The sequence below is a fragment of the Corticium candelabrum genome, chromosome 3, assembly GCF_963422355.1.
Source record: "Corticium candelabrum chromosome 3, ooCorCand1.1, whole genome shotgun sequence".
Taxonomy (NCBI): domain Eukaryota; kingdom Metazoa; phylum Porifera; class Homoscleromorpha; order Homosclerophorida; family Plakinidae; genus Corticium; species Corticium candelabrum.
In genome coordinates this window covers 8,121,837-8,143,388 of record NC_085087.1, presented here as the reverse complement: position 1 = coordinate 8,143,388, position 21,552 = coordinate 8,121,837, and the positions used below count along the sequence as shown (strand labels likewise).

Below are 21,552 nucleotides of genomic sequence, written 5' to 3'. Positions count from 1 at the left end.
ACGTCAGCCAATGGTATTGCAGTTAGTGAGTGCTAATTATTGCATCATTCCTTCTTAATGACAAGTTGTCATTCGCAGAAAGAGGATGTTCATGCGTGCACACACGCACGCGCTCACGCACACACACACACACACACACACACACACACACACACACACACACACACGCACACACACGCACACACACGCACACGCACACACACACGCGCACACACACACACGCGCGCGCGCGACATCTGACAACACAAAGTACACTTGAACCCATTTCACATCCGGGTACTTTTGCGACGGTACCCACCAAATTAGGTGCGTTCTAGACGACCAATCTTGTCACTACTTAAGAAAAAAAAAGAACACAATCCAATTAAGATTTAGAAAGAAAGAAACACACAAGGTACCGACGACTGAGCAAAGATTTCCATCACGTGATATCTCAATCTCACGTGATCGACTCAACCATAATGGTTCCTTTCTTTATCTACGCGCTTTGCCAGGCGACAACTCTTTCACTCGCCCTTCCTTACTACCCGCTCTATGCAATCGATTCAGGCCGAACGAAACTGGAAAAGCGAGACTACGAGATCATAGCGACCAATTTCTCTTACATTCAAGGGTCCTACGACACCGAACAACTACAAGCATTCAAGCAAGCCAATTCCAAGTTTGCTCCCGTCTCGTACATCAACTCCGGCATTGCAAATGCGATGGAACTAGAAATGGCGGGAAGAATGAATGTCGCCTTTTACTGGGCCGGTAACCTGACCGACAGTCTGTCATCCACCGACACGAAATTTCGTATGCATCTGGCTCCGGCCGTTTCCCCCCTGAAAGCAAGTAATGTGATAGGAAATGTTAGCACAAAAGATGGATACGTTACGTTTCTACGCTTTGGTGATGAGATTGTAAAGATTGTTGACGTGACAGACAACGGGTCGTTTGTTACTGTTGCTAGAGGATTTGATGGTAGCCAGGCTATGTCGTACAAAGCCGGGGTTAGTGTGTTTGCTCCTGTTTATAACTCGGAAGGGTTTCCTGGTGGAACCGACGAGATAAGGTATACTGTAAACCCGATGCAGCAGTTTGCAGTCGACAGACTGGTCAATCATACTCTCGAAGTCGTCAGCTATGGATACAAGGGATCTTGGTTTGATCTCTTCTCTGATCATCAATACGATGCGGTCGACATGGGTGGCAAGCGACTAAAGGCAACGTGGGATTTCACGAGCAATGCGTATTACACCGAACAGAGTTTGTTAGAAGTACAGAAGGAGAGACTAGAGAAAGTGTGGAGTATGGTCAATAAAAAGTTGGGTTACTATCCTACAATATTGGCTAATAACGTGGCTTCGTGCTACTCGCGTGGAAATGCTTCAGGTGAATGCAGTCAGCTACTTGAAAAAACGCAGACTTTTAGACCACTAGACGGATATTGTTTAGAACAATTTTGTGGCATGGAGCAGAATGGTAACTCGTATCAATCAGGATGCGATCCAACTAAGCTGTCGTTTAATTGGGTACCTACACAGGAATGGATAAAACATGTGCAGATTGTGATGGATGCAGCACAGAGAAACTTGGCTGTGTTTCCTATGGTTGCACAGGCCGGATGCAAGTCTGTGAAACTAGAAATGATGGGCTCACTTCGAGACAAATTTGAGAACTTTGCATATGCTAGTTACTTGTTGGCTGTGGAAGACCCATCGGGTGTGACAAGATTGGGCATTCCTGCATTCTACCAGTCAGGTGGAAAGAGATATGCTTATGTTCATCCGCGATACACGTGGCCTATTGGAAAACCGTCTAAAACAGTTCCGGCCGTTAGAATAATGGAATATCAAGCACACGGTCACAAGTCATTCGTGAGACCGTTTACAGGAGGGATGGTGGTCGTTAATCCATATAACCAGACAGACACTCAAATTTATCTAGATGGCTCTTACTACGACCCTGTGTCACAAACGATGGTGGATGCTTTGACTAGTAAGGCTCAAACAGGTTACATACTGCTGAAGAAGAAAGTGGATTAGTGGTCGATACATGCATGGTGGGAGGCTAGCTGTATGCACGTATAATTCTTGGCATTGAGCACTCGTATAGTTCGATCACAGGATGTGGTTCGTGTTTTCATGTCAGTCACACACTCTATGTGGCGTAGCTAAGATTATTTTACCGAGACAAGTTGATATAAATAATCAAATTTATATCAATCACAATTTATATCAAGCTGTAGTACGATAAAATCTATTACTAGTATTGTCTCGGTGCAACCCTTCAGAGGGTGCAGAGGGGTCTTAACCCCCACTGGGCGCCCACCGACCCGGCAGGTAAGCACAGTGAGGTACATGCCTCTGTGCAGTCCACACGGCGATCAGACACAGCTCTTTCAAGCCATAGCTATAGTCACGGAGAGGCCAACTACAATACGGGGAATCCAGAATTCCCGGATCAAGTCCGTATAGTCAACATTGGCACAAACCTCGCCAGACCACAGAAGCTCCCCATACGAGTGAAACAAGTCTCATTCCTTCATAAAAGAACCAACAATGAAAGATAAAGAAGGACAAGTTTCATTATTACTGTACCGGCGTGGATTCGAACCCACGTAGTCAAGATAGAAAGCAACTGTCGCTAACCACTCGGCCACAGCGCCTTATTATTATTATTATTATTATTATTATTATTATTATTATTATTATTAATATCCACAATCCACAATCTGTACACACAGATAGTGATTGATCAGTCTGTCCACGCTGCCAAGTCAGCTACCTACACAACATTTTGTATAGCTACCTGAGAGAAGCAGCTGCTGAATGTAGTCTTCCTTCTTTTTCGCCGGAGGCTCGGTCATGCTGCAGGTACGTGACAGAAACGGGACCAGGACGTGGACACGTGATGAGACCACGCCTATTTCTATTTCTACTAGCGACCATGCATCATCACTTATGTTCTAGAAATCATTGCAGCAAACAGTTCATGCCTCAATCAGGGAATGCGCAGATTCCTTGCTACACGCTGTTCAGTTTATCAAAAGCAAGTCAATGCATGCAACTAAGCACACTAAATACAAGTGAAACCAAGAAAGCGACATGAGAGCACGCTCCTCTTGCATATGATGCACCTGAACATTCTACCAGCAAAACACCAACATTCAGTAATTAGACAAAAATAGACAATTAACTCACATTGCATGTATACAATTAATTTACCTGTGGTGTTCATATAAACACTGGCACCAGTACTGTGATTGTTGGAATGATCTCGAACTACAACAGTGACCATACCAGTAGAGTTGACAGGGATAATAACTGAGTTGTTGTTGTTGTTGATAAGACTTTTTGAGTCAAACAATTGCAACCGATCGTCAACGTAGATACCAGCTTCATCAGACAATTTGAAATTTTTTAGCTGAACCATAAGCTGGGAAGACGAATGATTACAATGCTTTTTCAATTTAATATCAACATTGCAGCAACAGTCTAGACCAGAAATAGATTTTTAGTCACATATCAATGTCTGAAATTAAGCTACTAGCTTACTTTTCATGTCAAGAGTTAGATTGCCATGTACTTCAACTCCCTCATAGTGTACAACAATAAGCCATTCACCAACAACGGACATACTATGTTCTGAATGTATTATAAACAAATGATCTGCATCACTGTAAAGCCACAAGGATGCAGGAACAAGTGTGCTGTTTAAGTAAACTAGTATCTCTGAATGTAAATAGTCATATTTTTCCACCCAAAAAGGTATCATGACTCGTTTCCCTAAGCATCCTGAATGAAAGCTTTCATTGAGATGAATTATAGGAGGTTCTGTACAAACAAGAAAACACAATGCAATAAACTTAATTCATTACTAGATATTCTAAGGTGTTGTACTTTTCACATATATTCTGTATGAATATATTTCACTTGTGTTGACAACAGAACACGTGATTAAGCTCAAGTTGTATTTTGCTTCACCGTGAATGACTAGCTTCTCTCGAGTATCATCAAACAGTAAGGAATGATTGTCTTGACTGATTGAGTTGTTGATCGACCACTTATAAGATTCCTTATTGCTTGGTCTATTGCTGAAGCTGCCATTATAGCAGGGTAAGATTAAATTGAATCCTTCAACAACCGAACGATCCATCACTGCTTCAGTTGTCAAGCAGACTGCAGTGTTCATATAACAAATAAAAAACAAAAAATTAGTGTACAGAATTGATATACCAATACAACTATAGATATGTATCCAAATAACTGGGTCCCCTTTCTATGACACAACCAACATGTTCACTATGTAATCAACAAACTGCATATGAGATATGTAGCAATGCAAAACAATGCTAAACATTGCTTCAAATTGCACTACAATTGATATCAGCAGTGTCAGTCACCACAATAAAAAATTACTAATACTCTTTGTCTGTTGAGCAATCACATACAATCTTCAGCCAATCATATAACCAACAGTCTGCAACTTGATCAAGCCTTACTGACGTGTCCATCAATGTCATTTATCAAACTGTCACACGTCTATACACATCAAAACACACTGACAGCGATTTCTACTTACTGAGCACAGCAGAGAGAGCCCCAACACAAACGAAACCAACTGTACACCTCATGACAGAGTTATTCACGTACTGCAATATACTGAGGACAAACAACTCGTGGCATAAATTAGCTGTGCGCATGCTCGGCTCTTATGCCACGTGTATATAGGTCTTGTTCCCGTATGCAACACTCGATAGAATTGAGCGTCATATGAGACTGAGCACAATTATCATGAGAGAGTCTGGTATCAAACTAGTATAAATAATTATATAGAATGTTATAGAAATATATGAAATCAGAAAACACACATAACATAACTTATTGAACAGCTTTGACAATTAGTGTATACAACAGTTATGATATCAATATCATTAGTAAACATGCCAAAGGTAAGAAGCAAGTCAAATTTTCAATTGTTAACTTAATTGAACAAACTAGACATTTGAAAGCAATCTCAACATGTACTGTATCATATCTGCAAATACTCAATAATATAGATAAATTTTTGTTTACTTGAGAAAGTATTATTAAATTAAATCCATTATATTAGCTTTGCAACAGATCGTTCAACACAAGCTATCAGAACACACAAAGATCTGAAACCTGCTGTGAATAGTAAAATAACACAATGCCATTTAAAATCACTGCAATGTAGCAACCATTCAATTCAAAAAAATATTTTTTTGTCTACACAATCCTTATCTTATTGGCCCCATGTCTGTAAGGTAATCGAGGAATTTGTGCTTGCTTGGACACACTTGGCAAGATAGACTGCTGATTTGCAAAGATGCAAATGTATTACTTTGCAAACGTGTTACTTTGCAAACGTGTTACTTGACAAAGATGCAAATGTGTTACTTCAGTACCACAGTACTTCATCATCGCAAATTTGTACTCGGTGTGCCAGCCAGCGAGCACGGTACCGGTCTGTACCCGCCCACTTAGCGGTACCAGGTGTAGGATTGCTGTTATGCATGTGATTAGCTCACACAATAGAGAACATCTTTCCACGCAGAAACGAGTCACCTGATTGACCGTCAAGAACATAACAGACGGTCTATAGTGCACCGTCAATTTCCTGCTTAGCTAATCTACCACAAACCCACACAGTGAGTAACACGTGCGCCTCTGATTGAAAAAAATTACCAAAAATGACGCAAATCGACTAGAGGTTTTTAGTCTAGTTGTGACTGTACGTGGACATTACCGTGAGCTGGACAGATACTGAACTGTACTATACACCTACTGTGCTCACATAATAACATTAGTTAGTCAATTATGTTAATTAATTTAATTACCTGCCAAAGCATACTTTACACAGTGATGGACTCATGCCGGCAGGATGCAAGAACAAACGCGAAGAGCATGAACGCCGGACGGACGAGACTGCTGCTTGCAAAAACGAATTCCTGATCAACTAGGTTTCCCGGGATTTAAACTTGCAAGCCTCACCGTTCTTGTAGCTGAGCTACATGGTAGATCATTGCAGATCGTTTTAGTGCACTGAGCTTGCATCTAACTGTGTGATTGCCGGTTACGCTGATCGTTTGGAATTCAGTACGCTAGCACCGTAGGCGGTGATCAAGGACTGTGCCTGCAAAAACAGCTGCGTACACAATCAGAGTTTGACACGCCTCACGTTTCTCGTGGTCGGCACATTGCCAACAATTTGAAGGGTTGGCATCAAGCCAGAACAGTCTATTGAATATATAACGATTACAGTTTACAGTTATTTATAGGTTATTTATATATTATTATTTATATATTATTATTATTTATATATTATTATTATTTATATATATTATTATTTATATATTATTATTTATATATTATTATTTATATATTATTATTTATATATTATTATTTATATATTATTATTTATATATTATTATTATTTATATATTATTATTATTTATATATATTATTATTTATATATTATTATTATTTATATATTATTATTTATATATTATTATTTATATATTATTATTATTTATATATTATTATTATTTATATATATTATTATTTATATATTATTATTTATATATTATTATTTATATATTATTATTTATACATTATTATTTATATATTATTATTTATACATTATTATTTATATATTATTATTTATATATTATTATTATTTATATATTATTATTATTTATATATATTATTATTTATATATTATTATTATTTATATATTATTATTATTTATATATATTATTATTTATATATTATTATTTATATATTATTATTTATATATTATTATTTATACATTATTATTTATATATTATTATTTATATATTATTATTTATATATATATTATTATTATTTATATATTATTATTTATATATTATTATTATTTATATATTATTATTTGTATATTATTATTTATATATTATTATTATTTATATATTATTATTATTTATATATTATTATTTATATATTATTATTTATATATTATTATTTATATATTATTATTTATACATTATTATTTATATATTATTATTTATATATTATTATTTATATATTATTATTTATATATTATTATTATTTATATATTATTATTATTTATATATTATTATTTATATATTATTATTTATATATTATTATTTATACATTATTATTTATATGTTATTATTTATATATTATTATTTATATATTATTATTTATATATTATTATTATTTATATATTATTATTATTTATATATTATTATTTATATATTATTATTTATATATTATTATTATTTATATATTATTATTATTTATATATTATTATTTATATATTATTATTTATATATTATTATTATTTATATATTATTATTATTTATATATATTATTATTTATATATTATTATTTATATATTATTATTTATATATTATTATTTATACATTATTATTTATATATTATTATTTATATATTATTATTATTTATATATTATTATTATTTATATATATTATTATTTATATATTATTATTTATATATTATTATTTATATATTATTATTTATATGTTATTATTATTTATATATTATTATTATTTATATATTATTATTATTTATATATTATTATTTATATATTATTATTTGTATATTATTATGTTGTGCTCAACCAGATCAGTCTGGTTTGTAAAGTCTATTACAAGTACTGGAAGCAATCTCTGCTTCAGAAGTACTTAGACCATCACGGCTGTCTAGAAAGAAGACATGACTTTACGAAGGATCTAAGTAGATCTCAGAAGCACTGTTTTCTGTAAGTGCTGCAGGTTGTGATGACCTGGAATAATGTCCAGCCACCGTGCAATACCTGCGTGCACTGTGCCCAAAGCTCCCAAGACCACCGGAACCACCAGTGTTCGACAATGCCACATGCGGCTTATCTCCACTCGCAAGTCGCTGTACTTCGCCAACTTCTCAGCATGTTTCTTGCCAATGTTGCCATCAGCAGGACAGCTGATATCAATAAGAAGACAAGTGTTTGTCTTCTTATTTCTGAGACAGATGTCTGGACGATTGGCTTTGATCTTCCTGGCAGTGGGGATGGTGGTATCCCACATCATACTAATGTCATCCGTCTCCACAAGCCTATCAGGATGATGCCGGTACCATCTGCTCTCCACTGGAACCCCAAAATGGCGACAAACATCCCAGTGAATGATGGATGCCACCTGATTGTGTCGATCAGTGTAGTCCGTCGGTGCCAAAGCACTACAGCCTGCCACAATGTGGTCGACTGTCTCCAGGCCTACACTGCACATGCGGCAAGTAGGACTGACATATCACGATGTAGAATCTTGCACTCATAGTACCGAGTCCGAAGAGCTTGGTCTTGAGCAGCAACAACCAGTCCCTCAGTTGCAGCAGGAAGATTCGCTGCCTTTAGCCATCCGTAGGTCTCTTTCATGTCCACAGGCGGTTGCTCAGTGAGACGACGATACTGCCCGTGCATAGGCTTCCCGCTCCAGGACCGAACACGAAGAGAACTGCAACACGTACGGTAATGTCTCGCATCTGTTTCAGGCGCTTGCTCGAAGCCACCTTCAACCAAGATGGATGCATTCCTGTGTAAGTTCTGCGACTTGTCGTCCAAAGCAAGACTCCTCCGCAGCTGTGCAGTAAACCGACAAGCCATGCGCTTGATCGAGTGTGAAGATTTTCCAGAGTCACACTCCCGTATCATCTGCATGAAAGGATCAGAACTGTCAGCAAGGTAACAGTTCAGCCTCACAATACAAGATTGATATGTCGACTCAATCTGTTGTAACCCCCTACCCCCATCACTGCAAGGAGCGTACAGTCGGTCAACGTCTGCAGCAGGATGGTGGACACCGTGCATAGAGAGGAGCTTTCTGGTCCGTCGATCGAGCTGCTGCAGGTCCGTGCACCCCCAATGAATGACGCCAAAACCGTAAGTGAGAACCGGTAGTGCAAACCCATTGATGGCTAGAATCTTGTTCCGACCATACAACTCAGTCCGGAGAACCACCTTCACTCTGCGCAAGTACTCACGACGGAGTCTCTCCCGCATCATGCCTTGCTGAATACCGTTACTCTCATCTACACCCAAGTACTTGTAGACTTGACCCGGTTCCAGACAGTTGATGGTGTCCGTTTTTCCTACCGTCACTTCAGAGTCGTGTCCAGATAGCCTGCCGTTGACAAAGTGTGCAACAGCACATTTGTCCAGACCAAACTTCATCTGGATGTCATCAGAGAAGGTACGAACCGTGTGCAACAACCCGTCCAACTGATCAGAGTTTCTGCCATACAGCTTCAGATCATCCATGTAAAGTAGATGACTGATAAGCTGACGTTTGGCAGTCTCACCATGCCCAGTGGTCATCCGGTAGCCGTAACCGGTTCTGTTCAGCTCCTTGCTCAGAGGATTGAGAGCCATACAGAAGAAGTGGAGAAAGTGAGTCACCTTGGAAAATACCCCTCCTGATCTGCATAAGCCTTGTCTTGATAGTACTATTCCCGCAAGAAAGCACCATCGATGTCCTCCAACTCTTCATCACACGTGACAGGAACCCGCACAAGACTGGACTGATCTTATGCAGCTGAAGGCATTGGAGCAGCCAACTGTGTGGCACGCTGTCATAGGCTTTCTGGTAGTCCACCCAAGCCATGCTCAAGCTCTTGTGCCTGGTCCTACAGTCTTCGGTAAGCAGCTTGTTGATCAACAGCTGATTCTTTGCACCAAAAGATCCCTGTCGACAACCCTTCTGCTCCGGAGCCATGAGGTTTCTCTCATCCAAATGCCCTGCAATCCTCTGCCTGATGACTGAGGTGAGGGTCTTATAGAAAACAGACAGACACGTGATAGGCCGGTAATTTTTGGCCTGGTCAGTCTTGTCATTCTTAGGAATCAGAGCAGTTATTGCTTGAGACAACCAGTCGGGTACAGAGTTATATATTATTATTATTATTTATATATTATTATTATTTATATATTATTATTATTTATATATTATTATTATTTATATATTATTATTATTATTTATATATTATTATTTATATATTATTATTATTTATATATTATTATTACTTATATATTATTATTATTTATATATTATTATTATTATTTATATATTATTATTTATATATTATTATTATTTATATATTATTATTATTTATATATATTATTATTTATATATTATTATTTATATATTATTATTTATATATTATTATTTATAGATTATTATTTATATATTATTATTTATACATTATTATTTATATATTATTATTTATATATTATTATTATTTATATATTATTATTATTTATATATATTATTATTTATATATTATTATTATTTATATATTATTATTATTTATATATATTATTATTTATATATTATTATTTATATATTATTATTTATATATTATTATTTATACATTATTATTTATATATTATTATTTATATATTATTATTTATATATATATTATTATTATTTATATATTATTATTTATATATTATTATTATTTATATATTATTATTTGTATATTATTATTTATATATTATTATTATTTATATATTATTATTATTTATATATTATTATTTATATATTATTATTTATATATTATTATTTATATATTATTATTATTTATATATTATTATTATTTACATATTATTATTATTTATATATTATTATTATTTATATATTATTATTATTATTTATATATTATTATTATTTATATATTATTATTATTTATATATTATTATTATTTATATATTATTATTATTTATATATTATTATTTATATATTATTATTTGTATATAATTATTTATATATTATTATTATTTATATATTATTATTATTTATATATTATTATTATTTATATTATTATTATCATTATTATTATTATATTTCCACAAGAAAAGTTGAAGTGTGCGTAGAATGTGTTGTTCTGGTATAGAACCGTCCCATCCACTATACACTACTCGAACAGCTGGATGTCTACTACAGTCTAGCTATAGACTCTAGAACGTCGATTCTGTTGCTGTTACTAATTGCTCACCAAAAAATTAATTAAATCATGCTCAATTAGTATTCTACTGATAAATTGTATGTTCTACTCTAATAGTTTAGTGATGCATGCGAGAACAATACGTACATATACTTTAAGACAAAAAGAAAAAAAGAACAATTTTGTGGCATGGAGCATAATGGTAACTCGTATCAATCAGGATGCGATCCAACCAAGCTGTCATTCAATTGGGTACGTATACAGGAATGGATGAAACATGCGCAGATTGTGATGGATGCAGCACAGAGAAACTTGGCTGTGTTTCCTATGGTCTCCACAGGCCGGATGCAAGTCTGTGAAACTAGAAACGATCGGCTCACTTCGAGACAAATTCGAGCACTTTGCATTTGCTATAGTCACTTGTTGGCTGGAAGATCCATCGGATTGGGCATTCCCAGTGAGATATGCTCGTGTTCATAAACGAGACACGTGGTCTATTACATTAACCGACTGAAACAGTTCCACCCATTAGAGTAATGGAGTATCAAGCACACGGTCACAATTGGTGACACCGTAGGAGCTAGGGCTGTGGTCGTTCATCCATATAACCAAACAGACACTCAAATTCATCTAAATGGCACATATTACAACCCAGTGTCACAGACAATGATGGATGATCTAACTAGCGAAGCTCAAACGAGTTACATACTGCTAAAGAAGAAAGTAGATTAGTGATGCAGGATACATGCTATAAAGATCTTTGTCATTATTAATTAAGCACTAGAGTTCATATAGTCTACACAATGTGGTTCAATCACGTTTCACACATTTTAAATCCGCTATCCCAGAAAATTGTGTTCCAATTTCAAAGCATTGCACTAAAATTCATTTATCGATCAGACTCATCAGAGTATGGGCTGTCAATGCAACTCCCTTCTACACCTTCCAGTTTATCCAATAAGAAATAAGATAAACAAGGTGGCTATTAAGATCCAGAAAAGCACGCGTTTTCCTTCTCCAAAACTTGAAATCGATCCATTTTTATTAGGACATTCTATTTGTAAACAGAAAATTTCATTATTCAGATTTGATAACCACACTGTGGTACGTTGATTGTCGTACCTGTAGTGCAATGGTTGTCCAATTCAATGTCTAGAATGCAGCAACACTCTAGATCAATCAAAACATAGATTTGCATCACACAATATGATATCAGTGTCTGAATGAAATCCTTTACTTTCCGTTTCAATAGTAAGATTAGCCATCGCTTCATCTCTCTCGTTCCTTACAATAATGGACCATCCACCAGCAAAGGACATATTAGATGTTGGAAGTAGTTTAAATAGCCGTCCTGTGTGGTTGTAAGACCACGAGGACATAGGAACAGATTTGTCGTTCAAGAGAACCTCCATATCTGGAAGTATACCGTCAAAGTTTTCCACACGTAAAGGTAAATCGACTTGTCTCCCTTCACATATTGTATAAGATGTCTCATTTAGATGAATTCTAGGAACCAGACGTTCTGTATGCACAAATAACAAAACGATTTGATACATTAATATAGGGAACTAGCTGCACCACAACACACACACACACACACACACACACACACACACACACACACACCACACACACACACACACACACACACACACACACACACACACACACACACACACCACACACACACACCACACACACACACACACACACACACACACACACACACACACACACACACACACACACACACACACACACACACACACACTGACACAGACACACAGACACACAGACACACAGACACAGACACAGACACAGACACAGACACAGACACAGACACACACAGACACACACACACACACACACACACACACACACACACACACACACACACACACCACACACACACACACACACACCACACAGACACAGACACAGACACAGACACAGACACACACACCACACAGACACAGACACACACACCACACAGACACAGACACAGACACAGACACAGACACAGACACATACACATACAGACACAGACACAGACACACAGACACAGACACAGACACACACAGACACAGACACAGACACAGACACACAGACACAGACACAGACACACAGACACACACAGACACACACACACACACACACACACACACACACACGGCAAATGGAAAATGGCAAAAAACACACACGCACACAAATGGAAAATGGCAAGAATTTTGCCATTTTGCCATTTGCTGTGTGTGTGTGTGTGTGTGTGTGTGTGTGTGTGTGTGTGTGTGTGTGTGTGGTGTGTGCGTGTGTGTATGTGTGTGTATGTGTGTGTACTGCCCTGCAAGAAAACTGCACCACACACACACACACACACACACACACACACACACACACACACACACACACACACACACACACACACACACACACACACACACACACACACACACACACACACACACAGACGTCCACACTTCTTTTATAAATATTGCAAAAAGTCTCACCTTTTACACGAATCATAAATTCATGTACTTTAGTTGTGTTCCCAATCGAACACTTGATTCGGCTGAAGTCATAAACTTTTGTTACATTCAGTATGAATAGACGTCTTCTAGTCTCATCCAACTCAAAAGCATCATTATCCTCATCGATCAACTTATCATTATAATACCAGACATATGACAGTTGCCCGATCGTCGTGTTGAGATTGTCAAGAGGACACTCCAATATACCATTATGGCCTTCATGCACCATAAGCTCTGAAACCTCTTCAGCCAGCACTGCCGTGGCTATCAAAGAGACCAAAGCGTTCATAGAACAACCAAACCAAAAATTAGTATACAGAATTGATATGCTAATACAACACCAGACCATATCTGAACCCACTGAGGCCCTATATATATCCCACACAACATTCACTATATGTAATACATTTGCTGATACACAGCAGCAATGCAAAGCTATGTTGACTACTGCTTGATAAACCTGCATTACAGTTTTGAACAACTAAATGCTCTTTGTTCATTGAGAATCTAGATAAAGATAACCACACACAACATTCAGATCTCCACATGATCTGATGCTAGATGAAGCCTCACTGACATGTAGACATCACGATCATTACCAATGGCCATCACGTGTTCCATACACATGTGATCATGACACACACATACCATTCACATGACATGGCCTTGTAATGTACAATAAAAATAATCAATAAGCAACAATGTACACAGCTATACTGGCAGTGTGCATGCACGACGACTGACGAACAAAGTTGTTCAATCAACAACTCTTGTCATGAACTCAAAATGTGCCAACTGCTACTCTTTGAAAACGCACTAAGTGCACAATGAAACCACATGGTTTCAAAATTGTATTATTGCTACTTGAAGCGCTAGCCAACCATCCGGCCCTCGTGTGACATCAAGTAAGAAGCACAACAAAGATACAACTATAGATCTGTATTTGAATAACCTACTGGGACCCCTTTCTATGACACGACCAACATATTCACTATGTAATTAACAAACTGCATATGAGATATGTAGCAATGCAAACAATGCTAAAAATTGCTTCAAATTGCAATACATTGATATCAACAGTATCGATCACCACAATTTAAAAAAATTACGAATACTCTTTGTCTGTTGAGTAATCACATACAATCTTCAGCCAATCATACAACCAACAGTCTGCAACTTGATCAAGCCTTACTGGCGTGTCCATCAATGTCATTTATCAAACTGTCACACGTGTATACACATCACAAAACACTGACGGCGATTTCTACTTACTGAGCACAACAGAGAGAGCCCCAACATAAACGAAACCAACTGTACACCTCATGACAGAGTTATTCACGCACTGCAATATACTGAGGACAAACAACTCGTGGCATAAAATAGCTGTGCGCAAGCTCGACTCTTATGCCACGTGTATATAGTAGAGATCTTGTTCCCGTATGCAACACTCGATAGAATTGAGCGTCATATGAGACTGAGCACAATTATCATGAGAGAGTCTGGTATCAAACTAGTATAAATAATTATATAGAATGTTATAGAAATATATGAAATCAGAAAACACACATAACATAACTTATTGAACAGCTTTGACAATTAGTGTATACAACAGTTATGATATCAATATCATTAGTAAACATGCCAAAGGTAAGAAGCAAGTCAAATTTTCAATTGTTAACTTAATTGAACAAACTAGACATTTGAAAGCAATCTCAACATGTACTGTATCATATGTGCAAATACTCAATAATATAGATAAATTTTTGTTTACTTGAGAAAATATTATTAAATTAAATCTATTATATTAGCTTTGCAACAGATCGTTCAACACAAGCTATCAGAACACACAAAGATCTGAAACCTGCTGTGAATAGTAAAATAACACAATGCCGTTTAAAATCACTGCAATGTAGCAACCATTCAATTCTAAAAAAATATTTCTTTGTCTACACAATCCTTATCTTATTGGCCCCATGTCTGTAAGGTAATCGAGGAATTTGTGCTTGCTTGGACACACTTGGCAAGATAGACTGCTGATTTGCAAAGATGCAAATGTATTACTTTGCAAACGTGTTACTTTGCAAACGTGTTACTTGACAAAGATGCAAATGTGTTACTTCAGTACCACAGTACTTCATCATCGCAAATTTGTACTCGGTGTGCCAGCCAGCGAGCACGGTACCGGTTTGTACCCGCCCACTTAGCGGTACCAGGTGTAGGATTGCTGTTATGCACGTGATTAGCTCACACAATAGTGAACATCTTTCCACGCAGAAACGAGTCACCTGATTGACCGTCAAGAACACAACAGACAGTCTATAGTGCACCGTCAATTTCCTGCTTAGCTAATCTACCACAAACCCACACAGTGAGTAACACGTGCGCCTCTGATCGAAAAAATTACCAAAAATGACGCAAATCGACTAGAGGTTTTAGTCTAGTTGTGACTGTACGTGGAAATTACCGTGAGCTGGACAGATACTGAACTGTACTGTACTGTACACCTACTGTGCTCACATAATAACATTAGTTAGTCAATTATGTTAATTAATTACCTGCCAAAGCATCCTTTACTCGGTGGTGATGTGACTCATGCTCGCCAGGATGCAAGCACAAACGCGAAGAGCATGAACGCCGGATGGACGAGACTGCTGCTTGCAAAAACGAATTCCTGATCAACTAGGTTTCTCGGGATTTATACTTGCAAGCCTCACCGTTCTTGTAGCTGAGCTACAGTGCAGGTCATTGCAGATCGTTTTTGGTACACTGAGCTTGCATCTAACTGTGTGATTGCCGGTTACGCTGATCGTTTGGAATTCAGTACGCTAGTACTGTACCGTACGCAGCGATATAAAACTGTGCACGCAGCTGTATCAGCTGCATGCGCAAACAGAATTTGACACGGATAGAGTCCCTAGTCGTCGGCACATTGCCAACAACTTGAAGGGTTGGCGTCGAGCCAGAAAGGACCGTATGTCTAGCGAATACGTGACCGTTTACAGTTTACAGTTATTTATAGGTGCAAACAGAATATATTATTACTAGATTTCCGCAAGAAGAGTTGAAGAGTGCGCAGAATGTGTTGCTCTGGTACAGGACCGTCTCATCCACTAGACACTACTCGAACAGATGTCTACTACAGTCTAGACTCTGAAATGTTGATTCTGTGCTGTTACTAATTCTTCACCAAACAATTAAATCATGCTCAATTAATTAATACTCTACTGATAAATTTGCATGTTCTACTCTCGTGGTGCATGCGAGAACAAATATATACGTACATATACTTAGAGGCAAAAAGAAAAAAAAGGAAAAATTTGTGGCACGGATCAGAATGGTAACTGTAACTTGTATCAATCAGGATGCGATCCAACCAAGCTGTTATTCAATTGGGTACCTACACAGGAATGGATTGAACTTGAAATCGATCCATTTTTATTACGACATTCTATTTGTAAACAGAAACTTTCATTATTCAGATTTGATAATCACACTGTGGTACGTTGATTGTCGTACCTGTAGTGCAATGGTTGTCCAATTCAATGTCTAGAATGCAGCAACACTAGTACTCTAGATCAAACATAGATTTAAATCACACAATATGATATCAGTGTCTGAATGAAATCCTTTACTTTCCGTTTCAATAGTAAGATCAGCCATCGCTTCATCTCTCTCGTTCCTTACAATAATGGACCATTCACCAGCAAAGGACATATTAGATGTTGGAAGTAGTTAAATAGCCGTTCTGTGTGGTTGTAAGACCACAAGGACATAGGAACAGATTTGTTGTTCAAGAGCACCTCTATATCTCGAAGTTTATCGTCAAAGTTGTCCACCCATAAAGGTAAATCAACTTGTCTCCCTTCACATACTGTATAAGATGTCTCATTTAGATGAATCGTAGAAACCAGACGTTCTACATGCACAAATAACAACACAATTTGATATATTAATTTAGTCTAATTGTGTGTGTGTGTGTGTGTGTGTGTGTGTGTGTGTGTGTGTGTGTGTGTGTGTGTGTGTGTGTGTGTGTGTGTGTGTGTGTGTGTGTGTGTGTGTGTGTGTGTGTGTGTGTGTGTGTGTGTGTGTACTGCCCTGCAAGGAAACTGCACCACACACACACACACACACACACACACACACACACACACACACACACACACGTCCACACACACACGTCCACACTTCACTTTATAAATACTGCAAAAAGTCTCACCTTTTACACGAATCACAAATTCATGTACTTTAGTTGTGTTCCCAATCAAACACTTGAATTGGCTGAAATCATATAATTTTGTTACATTCTGTATGACTAGACGGCCTCCAGTCTCATCCAACTCAAAAGCATCATTATCCTCATCGATCAACTCATCATTACAATACCAGACAAATGACAGTTGCCCGATCGTCGTGTTGAGATTGTCACGAGGACACTCCAATATACCATTATGGCCTTCATGCAACATAAGCTCAGAAACCTCTTCAGCCAGCACTGCCGTGGCTATCAAAGAGACTAAAGCGTTCATAGAACAACCAAACCAAAAATTAGTATACAGAATTGATATACTAATACAACACCAGACAATATCTGAACCCACTGAGGCCCTATGTATATCCCACACAACATTCACTATATGTAATACATTTGCTGATACAAAGTAGCAATGCAAAGCTATGTTGACTACTGCTTGATAAACCTGCGTTACAGTTTTGAACAACTAAATGCTCTTTGTTCATTGAGAATCTAGATAAAGATAACCACACACAACATTCAGATCACCACATGATCTGATGCTAGATGAAGCCTCACTGACATGTAGACATCACGATCATTACCAATGGCCATCACGTGTTCCATACACATATGATCATGACACATACATACCATTCACATGACATGGCCTTGTAATGTACAATAAAAATAATCAATAAGCAACAATGTACACAGCTATACTGGCAGTGTGCATGCACGACGACTGACGAACAAAGTTGTTCAATCAACAACTCTTGTCATGAACTCAAAACGTGCCAACTGCTACTCTTTGAAAACGCACTAAGTGCACAATGAAACCACATGGTTTCAAAATTGTATTATTGCTACTTGAAGCGCTAGCCAACCATCCGGCCCTCGTGTGACATCAAGTAAGAAGCACAACAAAGATACAACTATAGATCTGTATTTGAATAACCTACTGGGACCCCTTTCTATGACACGACCAACATATTCACTATGTAATTAACAAACTGCATATGAGATATGTAGCAATGCAAACAATGCTAAAAATTGCTTCAAATTGCAATACATTGATATCAACAGTATCGATCACCACAATTTAAAAAAATTACTAATACTCTTTGACTGTTGAGCAATCACATACAATCTTCAGCCAATCATACAACCAACAGTATGCAACTTGATCAAGCCTTACTGACGTGCCCATCAATGTTATTTATCAAACTGTCACACGTGTATACACATCACAACACACTGACGACGATTTCTACTTACTGAGCACAACAGAGAGAGCCCCAACACAAACGAAACCAACTGTACACCTCATGACAGAGTTATTCACGCACTGCAATATACTGAGGACACACACCTTGTGGCATAAATTAGCTGTGCGCAAGCTCGACCCTTATGCTACGTGTATATAGTAGAGGTCTTGTTCCCGTATGCAACACCCGATAGAATTGAGCGTCATATGAGACTGGGCACAATTAACATGAGAGAGTCTGGTATCAAACTAGTATAAATAATTATATAGAATGTTATAGAAATATATGAAATCAGAAAACACACATAACATAACTTATTGAACAGCTTTGACAATTAGTGTATACAACAGTCATGATATCAATATCATTAGTAAACATGCCAAAAATAAGAAGCAAGTCAAATTTTCAATTGTTAACTTAATTGAACAAACTAGACATTTGAAAGCAATCTCAACATGTACTGTATCATATGTGCAAATACTCAATAATATAGATAAATTTTTGTTTACTTGAGAAAATATTATTAAATTAAATCCATTATATTAGCTTTGCAACAGATCGTTCAACACAAGCTATCAGAACACACAAAGATCTGAAACCTGCTGTGAATAGTAAAATAACACAATGCCGTTTAGAATCACTGCAATGTAGCAACCATTCAATTCTAAAAAAATATTTCTTTGTCTACACAATCCTTATCTTATTGGCCCCATGTCTGTAAGGTAATCGAGGAATTTGTGCTTGCTTGGACACACTTGGCAAGATAGACTGCTGATTTGCAAAGATGCAAATGTATTACTTTGCAAACGTGTTACTTTGCAAACGTGTTACTTGACAAAGATGCAAATGTGTTACTTCAGTACCACAGTACTTCATCATCGCAAATTTGTACTCGGTGTGCCAGCCAGCGAGCACGGTACCGGTTTGTACACGCCCACTTAGCGGTACCAGGTGTAGGATTGCTGTTATGCACGTGATTAGCTCACACAATAGTGAACATCTTTCCACGCAGAAACGAGTCACCTGATTGACCGTCAAGAACACAACAGACAGTCTATAGTGCACCGTCAATTTCCTGCTTAGCTAATCTACCACAAACCCACACAGTGAGTGACACGTGCGCCTATGATCGAAAAAAATTACCAAAAATGACGCAAATCGACTAGAGGTTTTTAGTCTAGTTGTGACTGTACGCGGACATTACCGTGAGCTGGACAGATACTGAACTGCACTGTTCTGTACACCTACTGTGCTCACATAATAACATTAGTTAGTCAATTATGTTAATTCATTACCTGCCAAAAGCATACTTTACCGCCCGCCAGGATGCAAGCACAAACGCGAAGAGCATGAACGCCGGATGGACGAGACTGCTGCTTGCAAAAACGAATTCCTGATCAACTAGGTTTCTCGGGATTTATACTTGCAAGCCTCACCGTTCTTGTAGCTGAGCTACATGGCAGGTCATTGCAGATCGTTTTACTGCACTGAGCTTGCATCTAACTGTGTGATTGCCGGTTACGCTGATCGTTTGCATTTCAGTACGCTAGTACCGTACGCGGTGATAGAACTGTGCTGCCTAGCTAGCTAGACAAACAGAATTTGACACGCCTCGCGTTTCTAGTGGTCGGCACATTGCCAACAATTTGAAGGGTTGGCGTCAAGCCAGAACGATCTATTGAATATGTAACGGTTACAGTTTACAGTTATTTATAGGTGCGAAATAAAATATATTATTATTATATATATTATTATTATTTATATATTATTATTATTTATATATTATTATTATTATATTATTATTATTATTATATATTATTATTATTATTATTATTATTATTATTTATATATTATTATTATTATTATTATATATTATTATTATTTATATATTATTATTATTATATTTCCACAAGAAAAGTTGAAGTGTGCGTAGAATGTGTTGTTCTGCTACAGAACCGTCCCATCCACTATACACTACTCGAACAGCTGGATGTCTACTACAGTCTAGCTATAGACTCTAGAACGTCGATTCTGTTGCTGTTACTAATTGCTCACCAAAAATTAAATAAATCATGCTCGATTAGTATTCTACTGATAAATTGTATGTTCTACTCTAATAGTTTAGTGATGCATGCGAGAACAATACGTACATACAGTGGCGTAACTAGGCATGAGGCAGCCGAGGCAGTTGCCTCGGTAAATAAAATGGGTGTGGCGTTATAAAATTTTGCTAGATGTATCAGTTAGTAGATAACAGGAAAGATCGGGCATTCTGCACGCGGTTACCGAACAGAAGAAGTCCTCTTTCACCACTGTTCTCGCACTTACCTTGCGCACGTTCACGGCACGTGAAGCATTTGCCACACACGTGACTGAGAAACCTACTAGAGTAGAGGTTAATTAAATAATTTATATAAACTTGCCTCGGTAAAATTTTAATGCTAGTTACGCCCTTGTCATATACGTAAAGACAAAAAGAAAAAAAAACAATTTTGTGGCATGGAGCATAATGGTAACTC

The 21,552-nt window shown here is 36.9% G+C and overlaps 3 protein-coding genes and 1 long non-coding RNA gene across 4 annotated transcripts; 1 reads left to right on the top strand and 3 right to left on the bottom strand.

The window, feature by feature from the left end:
- The first annotated feature begins 461 nt into the window (after window positions 1-461).
- On the top strand, window positions 462-2,249 carry LOC134177768 (uncharacterized). Its single transcript, XM_062644546.1, has one exon. The coding sequence runs from the start codon at window positions 462-464 to the stop codon at window positions 2,025-2,027; it is 1,566 nt and encodes a 521-aa protein (XP_062500530.1). The 3' UTR covers window positions 2,028-2,249.
- A 658-nt stretch (window positions 2,250-2,907) lies between these two features.
- Window positions 2,908-4,653, bottom strand: LOC134177326 (uncharacterized). Its single transcript, XM_062644101.1, has 5 exons — window positions 4,567-4,653; window positions 3,885-4,163; window positions 3,540-3,818; window positions 3,210-3,479; window positions 2,908-3,130 (listed from the first exon to the last, which is right to left on the bottom strand). Exons 1-5 carry the CDS (start codon window positions 4,616-4,618, stop codon window positions 3,039-3,041), a joined length of 972 nt encoding a protein of 323 aa, XP_062500085.1. The 5' UTR covers window positions 4,619-4,653; the 3' UTR covers window positions 2,908-3,038.
- A 7,138-nt stretch (window positions 4,654-11,791) lies between these two features.
- Window positions 11,792-14,143, bottom strand: LOC134177767 (uncharacterized). The gene is made up of 7 exons (XM_062644544.1): window positions 14,112-14,143; window positions 13,953-14,041; window positions 13,852-13,902; window positions 13,514-13,798; window positions 12,244-12,528; window positions 12,129-12,176; window positions 11,792-12,060 (listed from the first exon to the last, which is right to left on the bottom strand). Exons 1-7 carry the CDS (start codon window positions 14,141-14,143, stop codon window positions 11,957-11,959), a joined length of 894 nt encoding a protein of 297 aa, XP_062500528.1. The 3' UTR covers window positions 11,792-11,956.
- A 2,577-nt stretch (window positions 14,144-16,720) lies between these two features.
- On the bottom strand, window positions 16,721-17,323 carry LOC134176643 (uncharacterized). Its single transcript, XR_009969315.1, has 3 exons — window positions 17,167-17,323; window positions 17,051-17,104; window positions 16,721-16,931 (listed from the first exon to the last, which is right to left on the bottom strand). It is a non-coding gene; the product is annotated as an uncharacterized LOC134176643 (long non-coding RNA).
- Between the last annotated feature and the right edge of the window lie 4,229 nt (window positions 17,324-21,552).

Bases quoted from the DNA above. Each gene is read 5' to 3' on its own strand.
- LOC134177768 (XM_062644546.1), top strand. From the start codon at position 462: ATGGTTCCTTTCTTTATCTACGCGCTTTGCCAGGCGACAACTCTTTCA.
- LOC134177767 (XM_062644544.1), bottom strand. From the start codon at position 14,143: ATGGCCATTGGTAATGATCGTGATGTCTACAT. The intron at 14,042-14,111 runs GTCAGTGAGGCT...ATCTTTATCTAG, and splicing joins AATGATCGTGATGTCTACAT to ATTCTCAATGAACAAAGAGC. The intron at 13,799-13,851 runs GTATACTAATTT...TCTCTTTGATAG, and splicing joins TGTATTAGCATATCAATTCT to CCACGGCAGTGCTGGCTGAA.
- LOC134177326 (XM_062644101.1), bottom strand. From the start codon at position 4,618: ATGAGGTGTACAGTTGGTTTCGTTTGTGTTGGGGCTCTCTCTGCTGTG. The intron at 3,819-3,884 runs GTACAACACCTT...TTGTTTGTACAG, and splicing joins ATACAGAATATATGTGAAAA to AACCTCCTATAATTCATCTC. The intron at 3,131-3,209 runs GTAAATTAATTG...TTTTGCTGGTAG, and splicing joins TGTTTATATGAACACCACAG to AATGTTCAGGTGCATCATAT.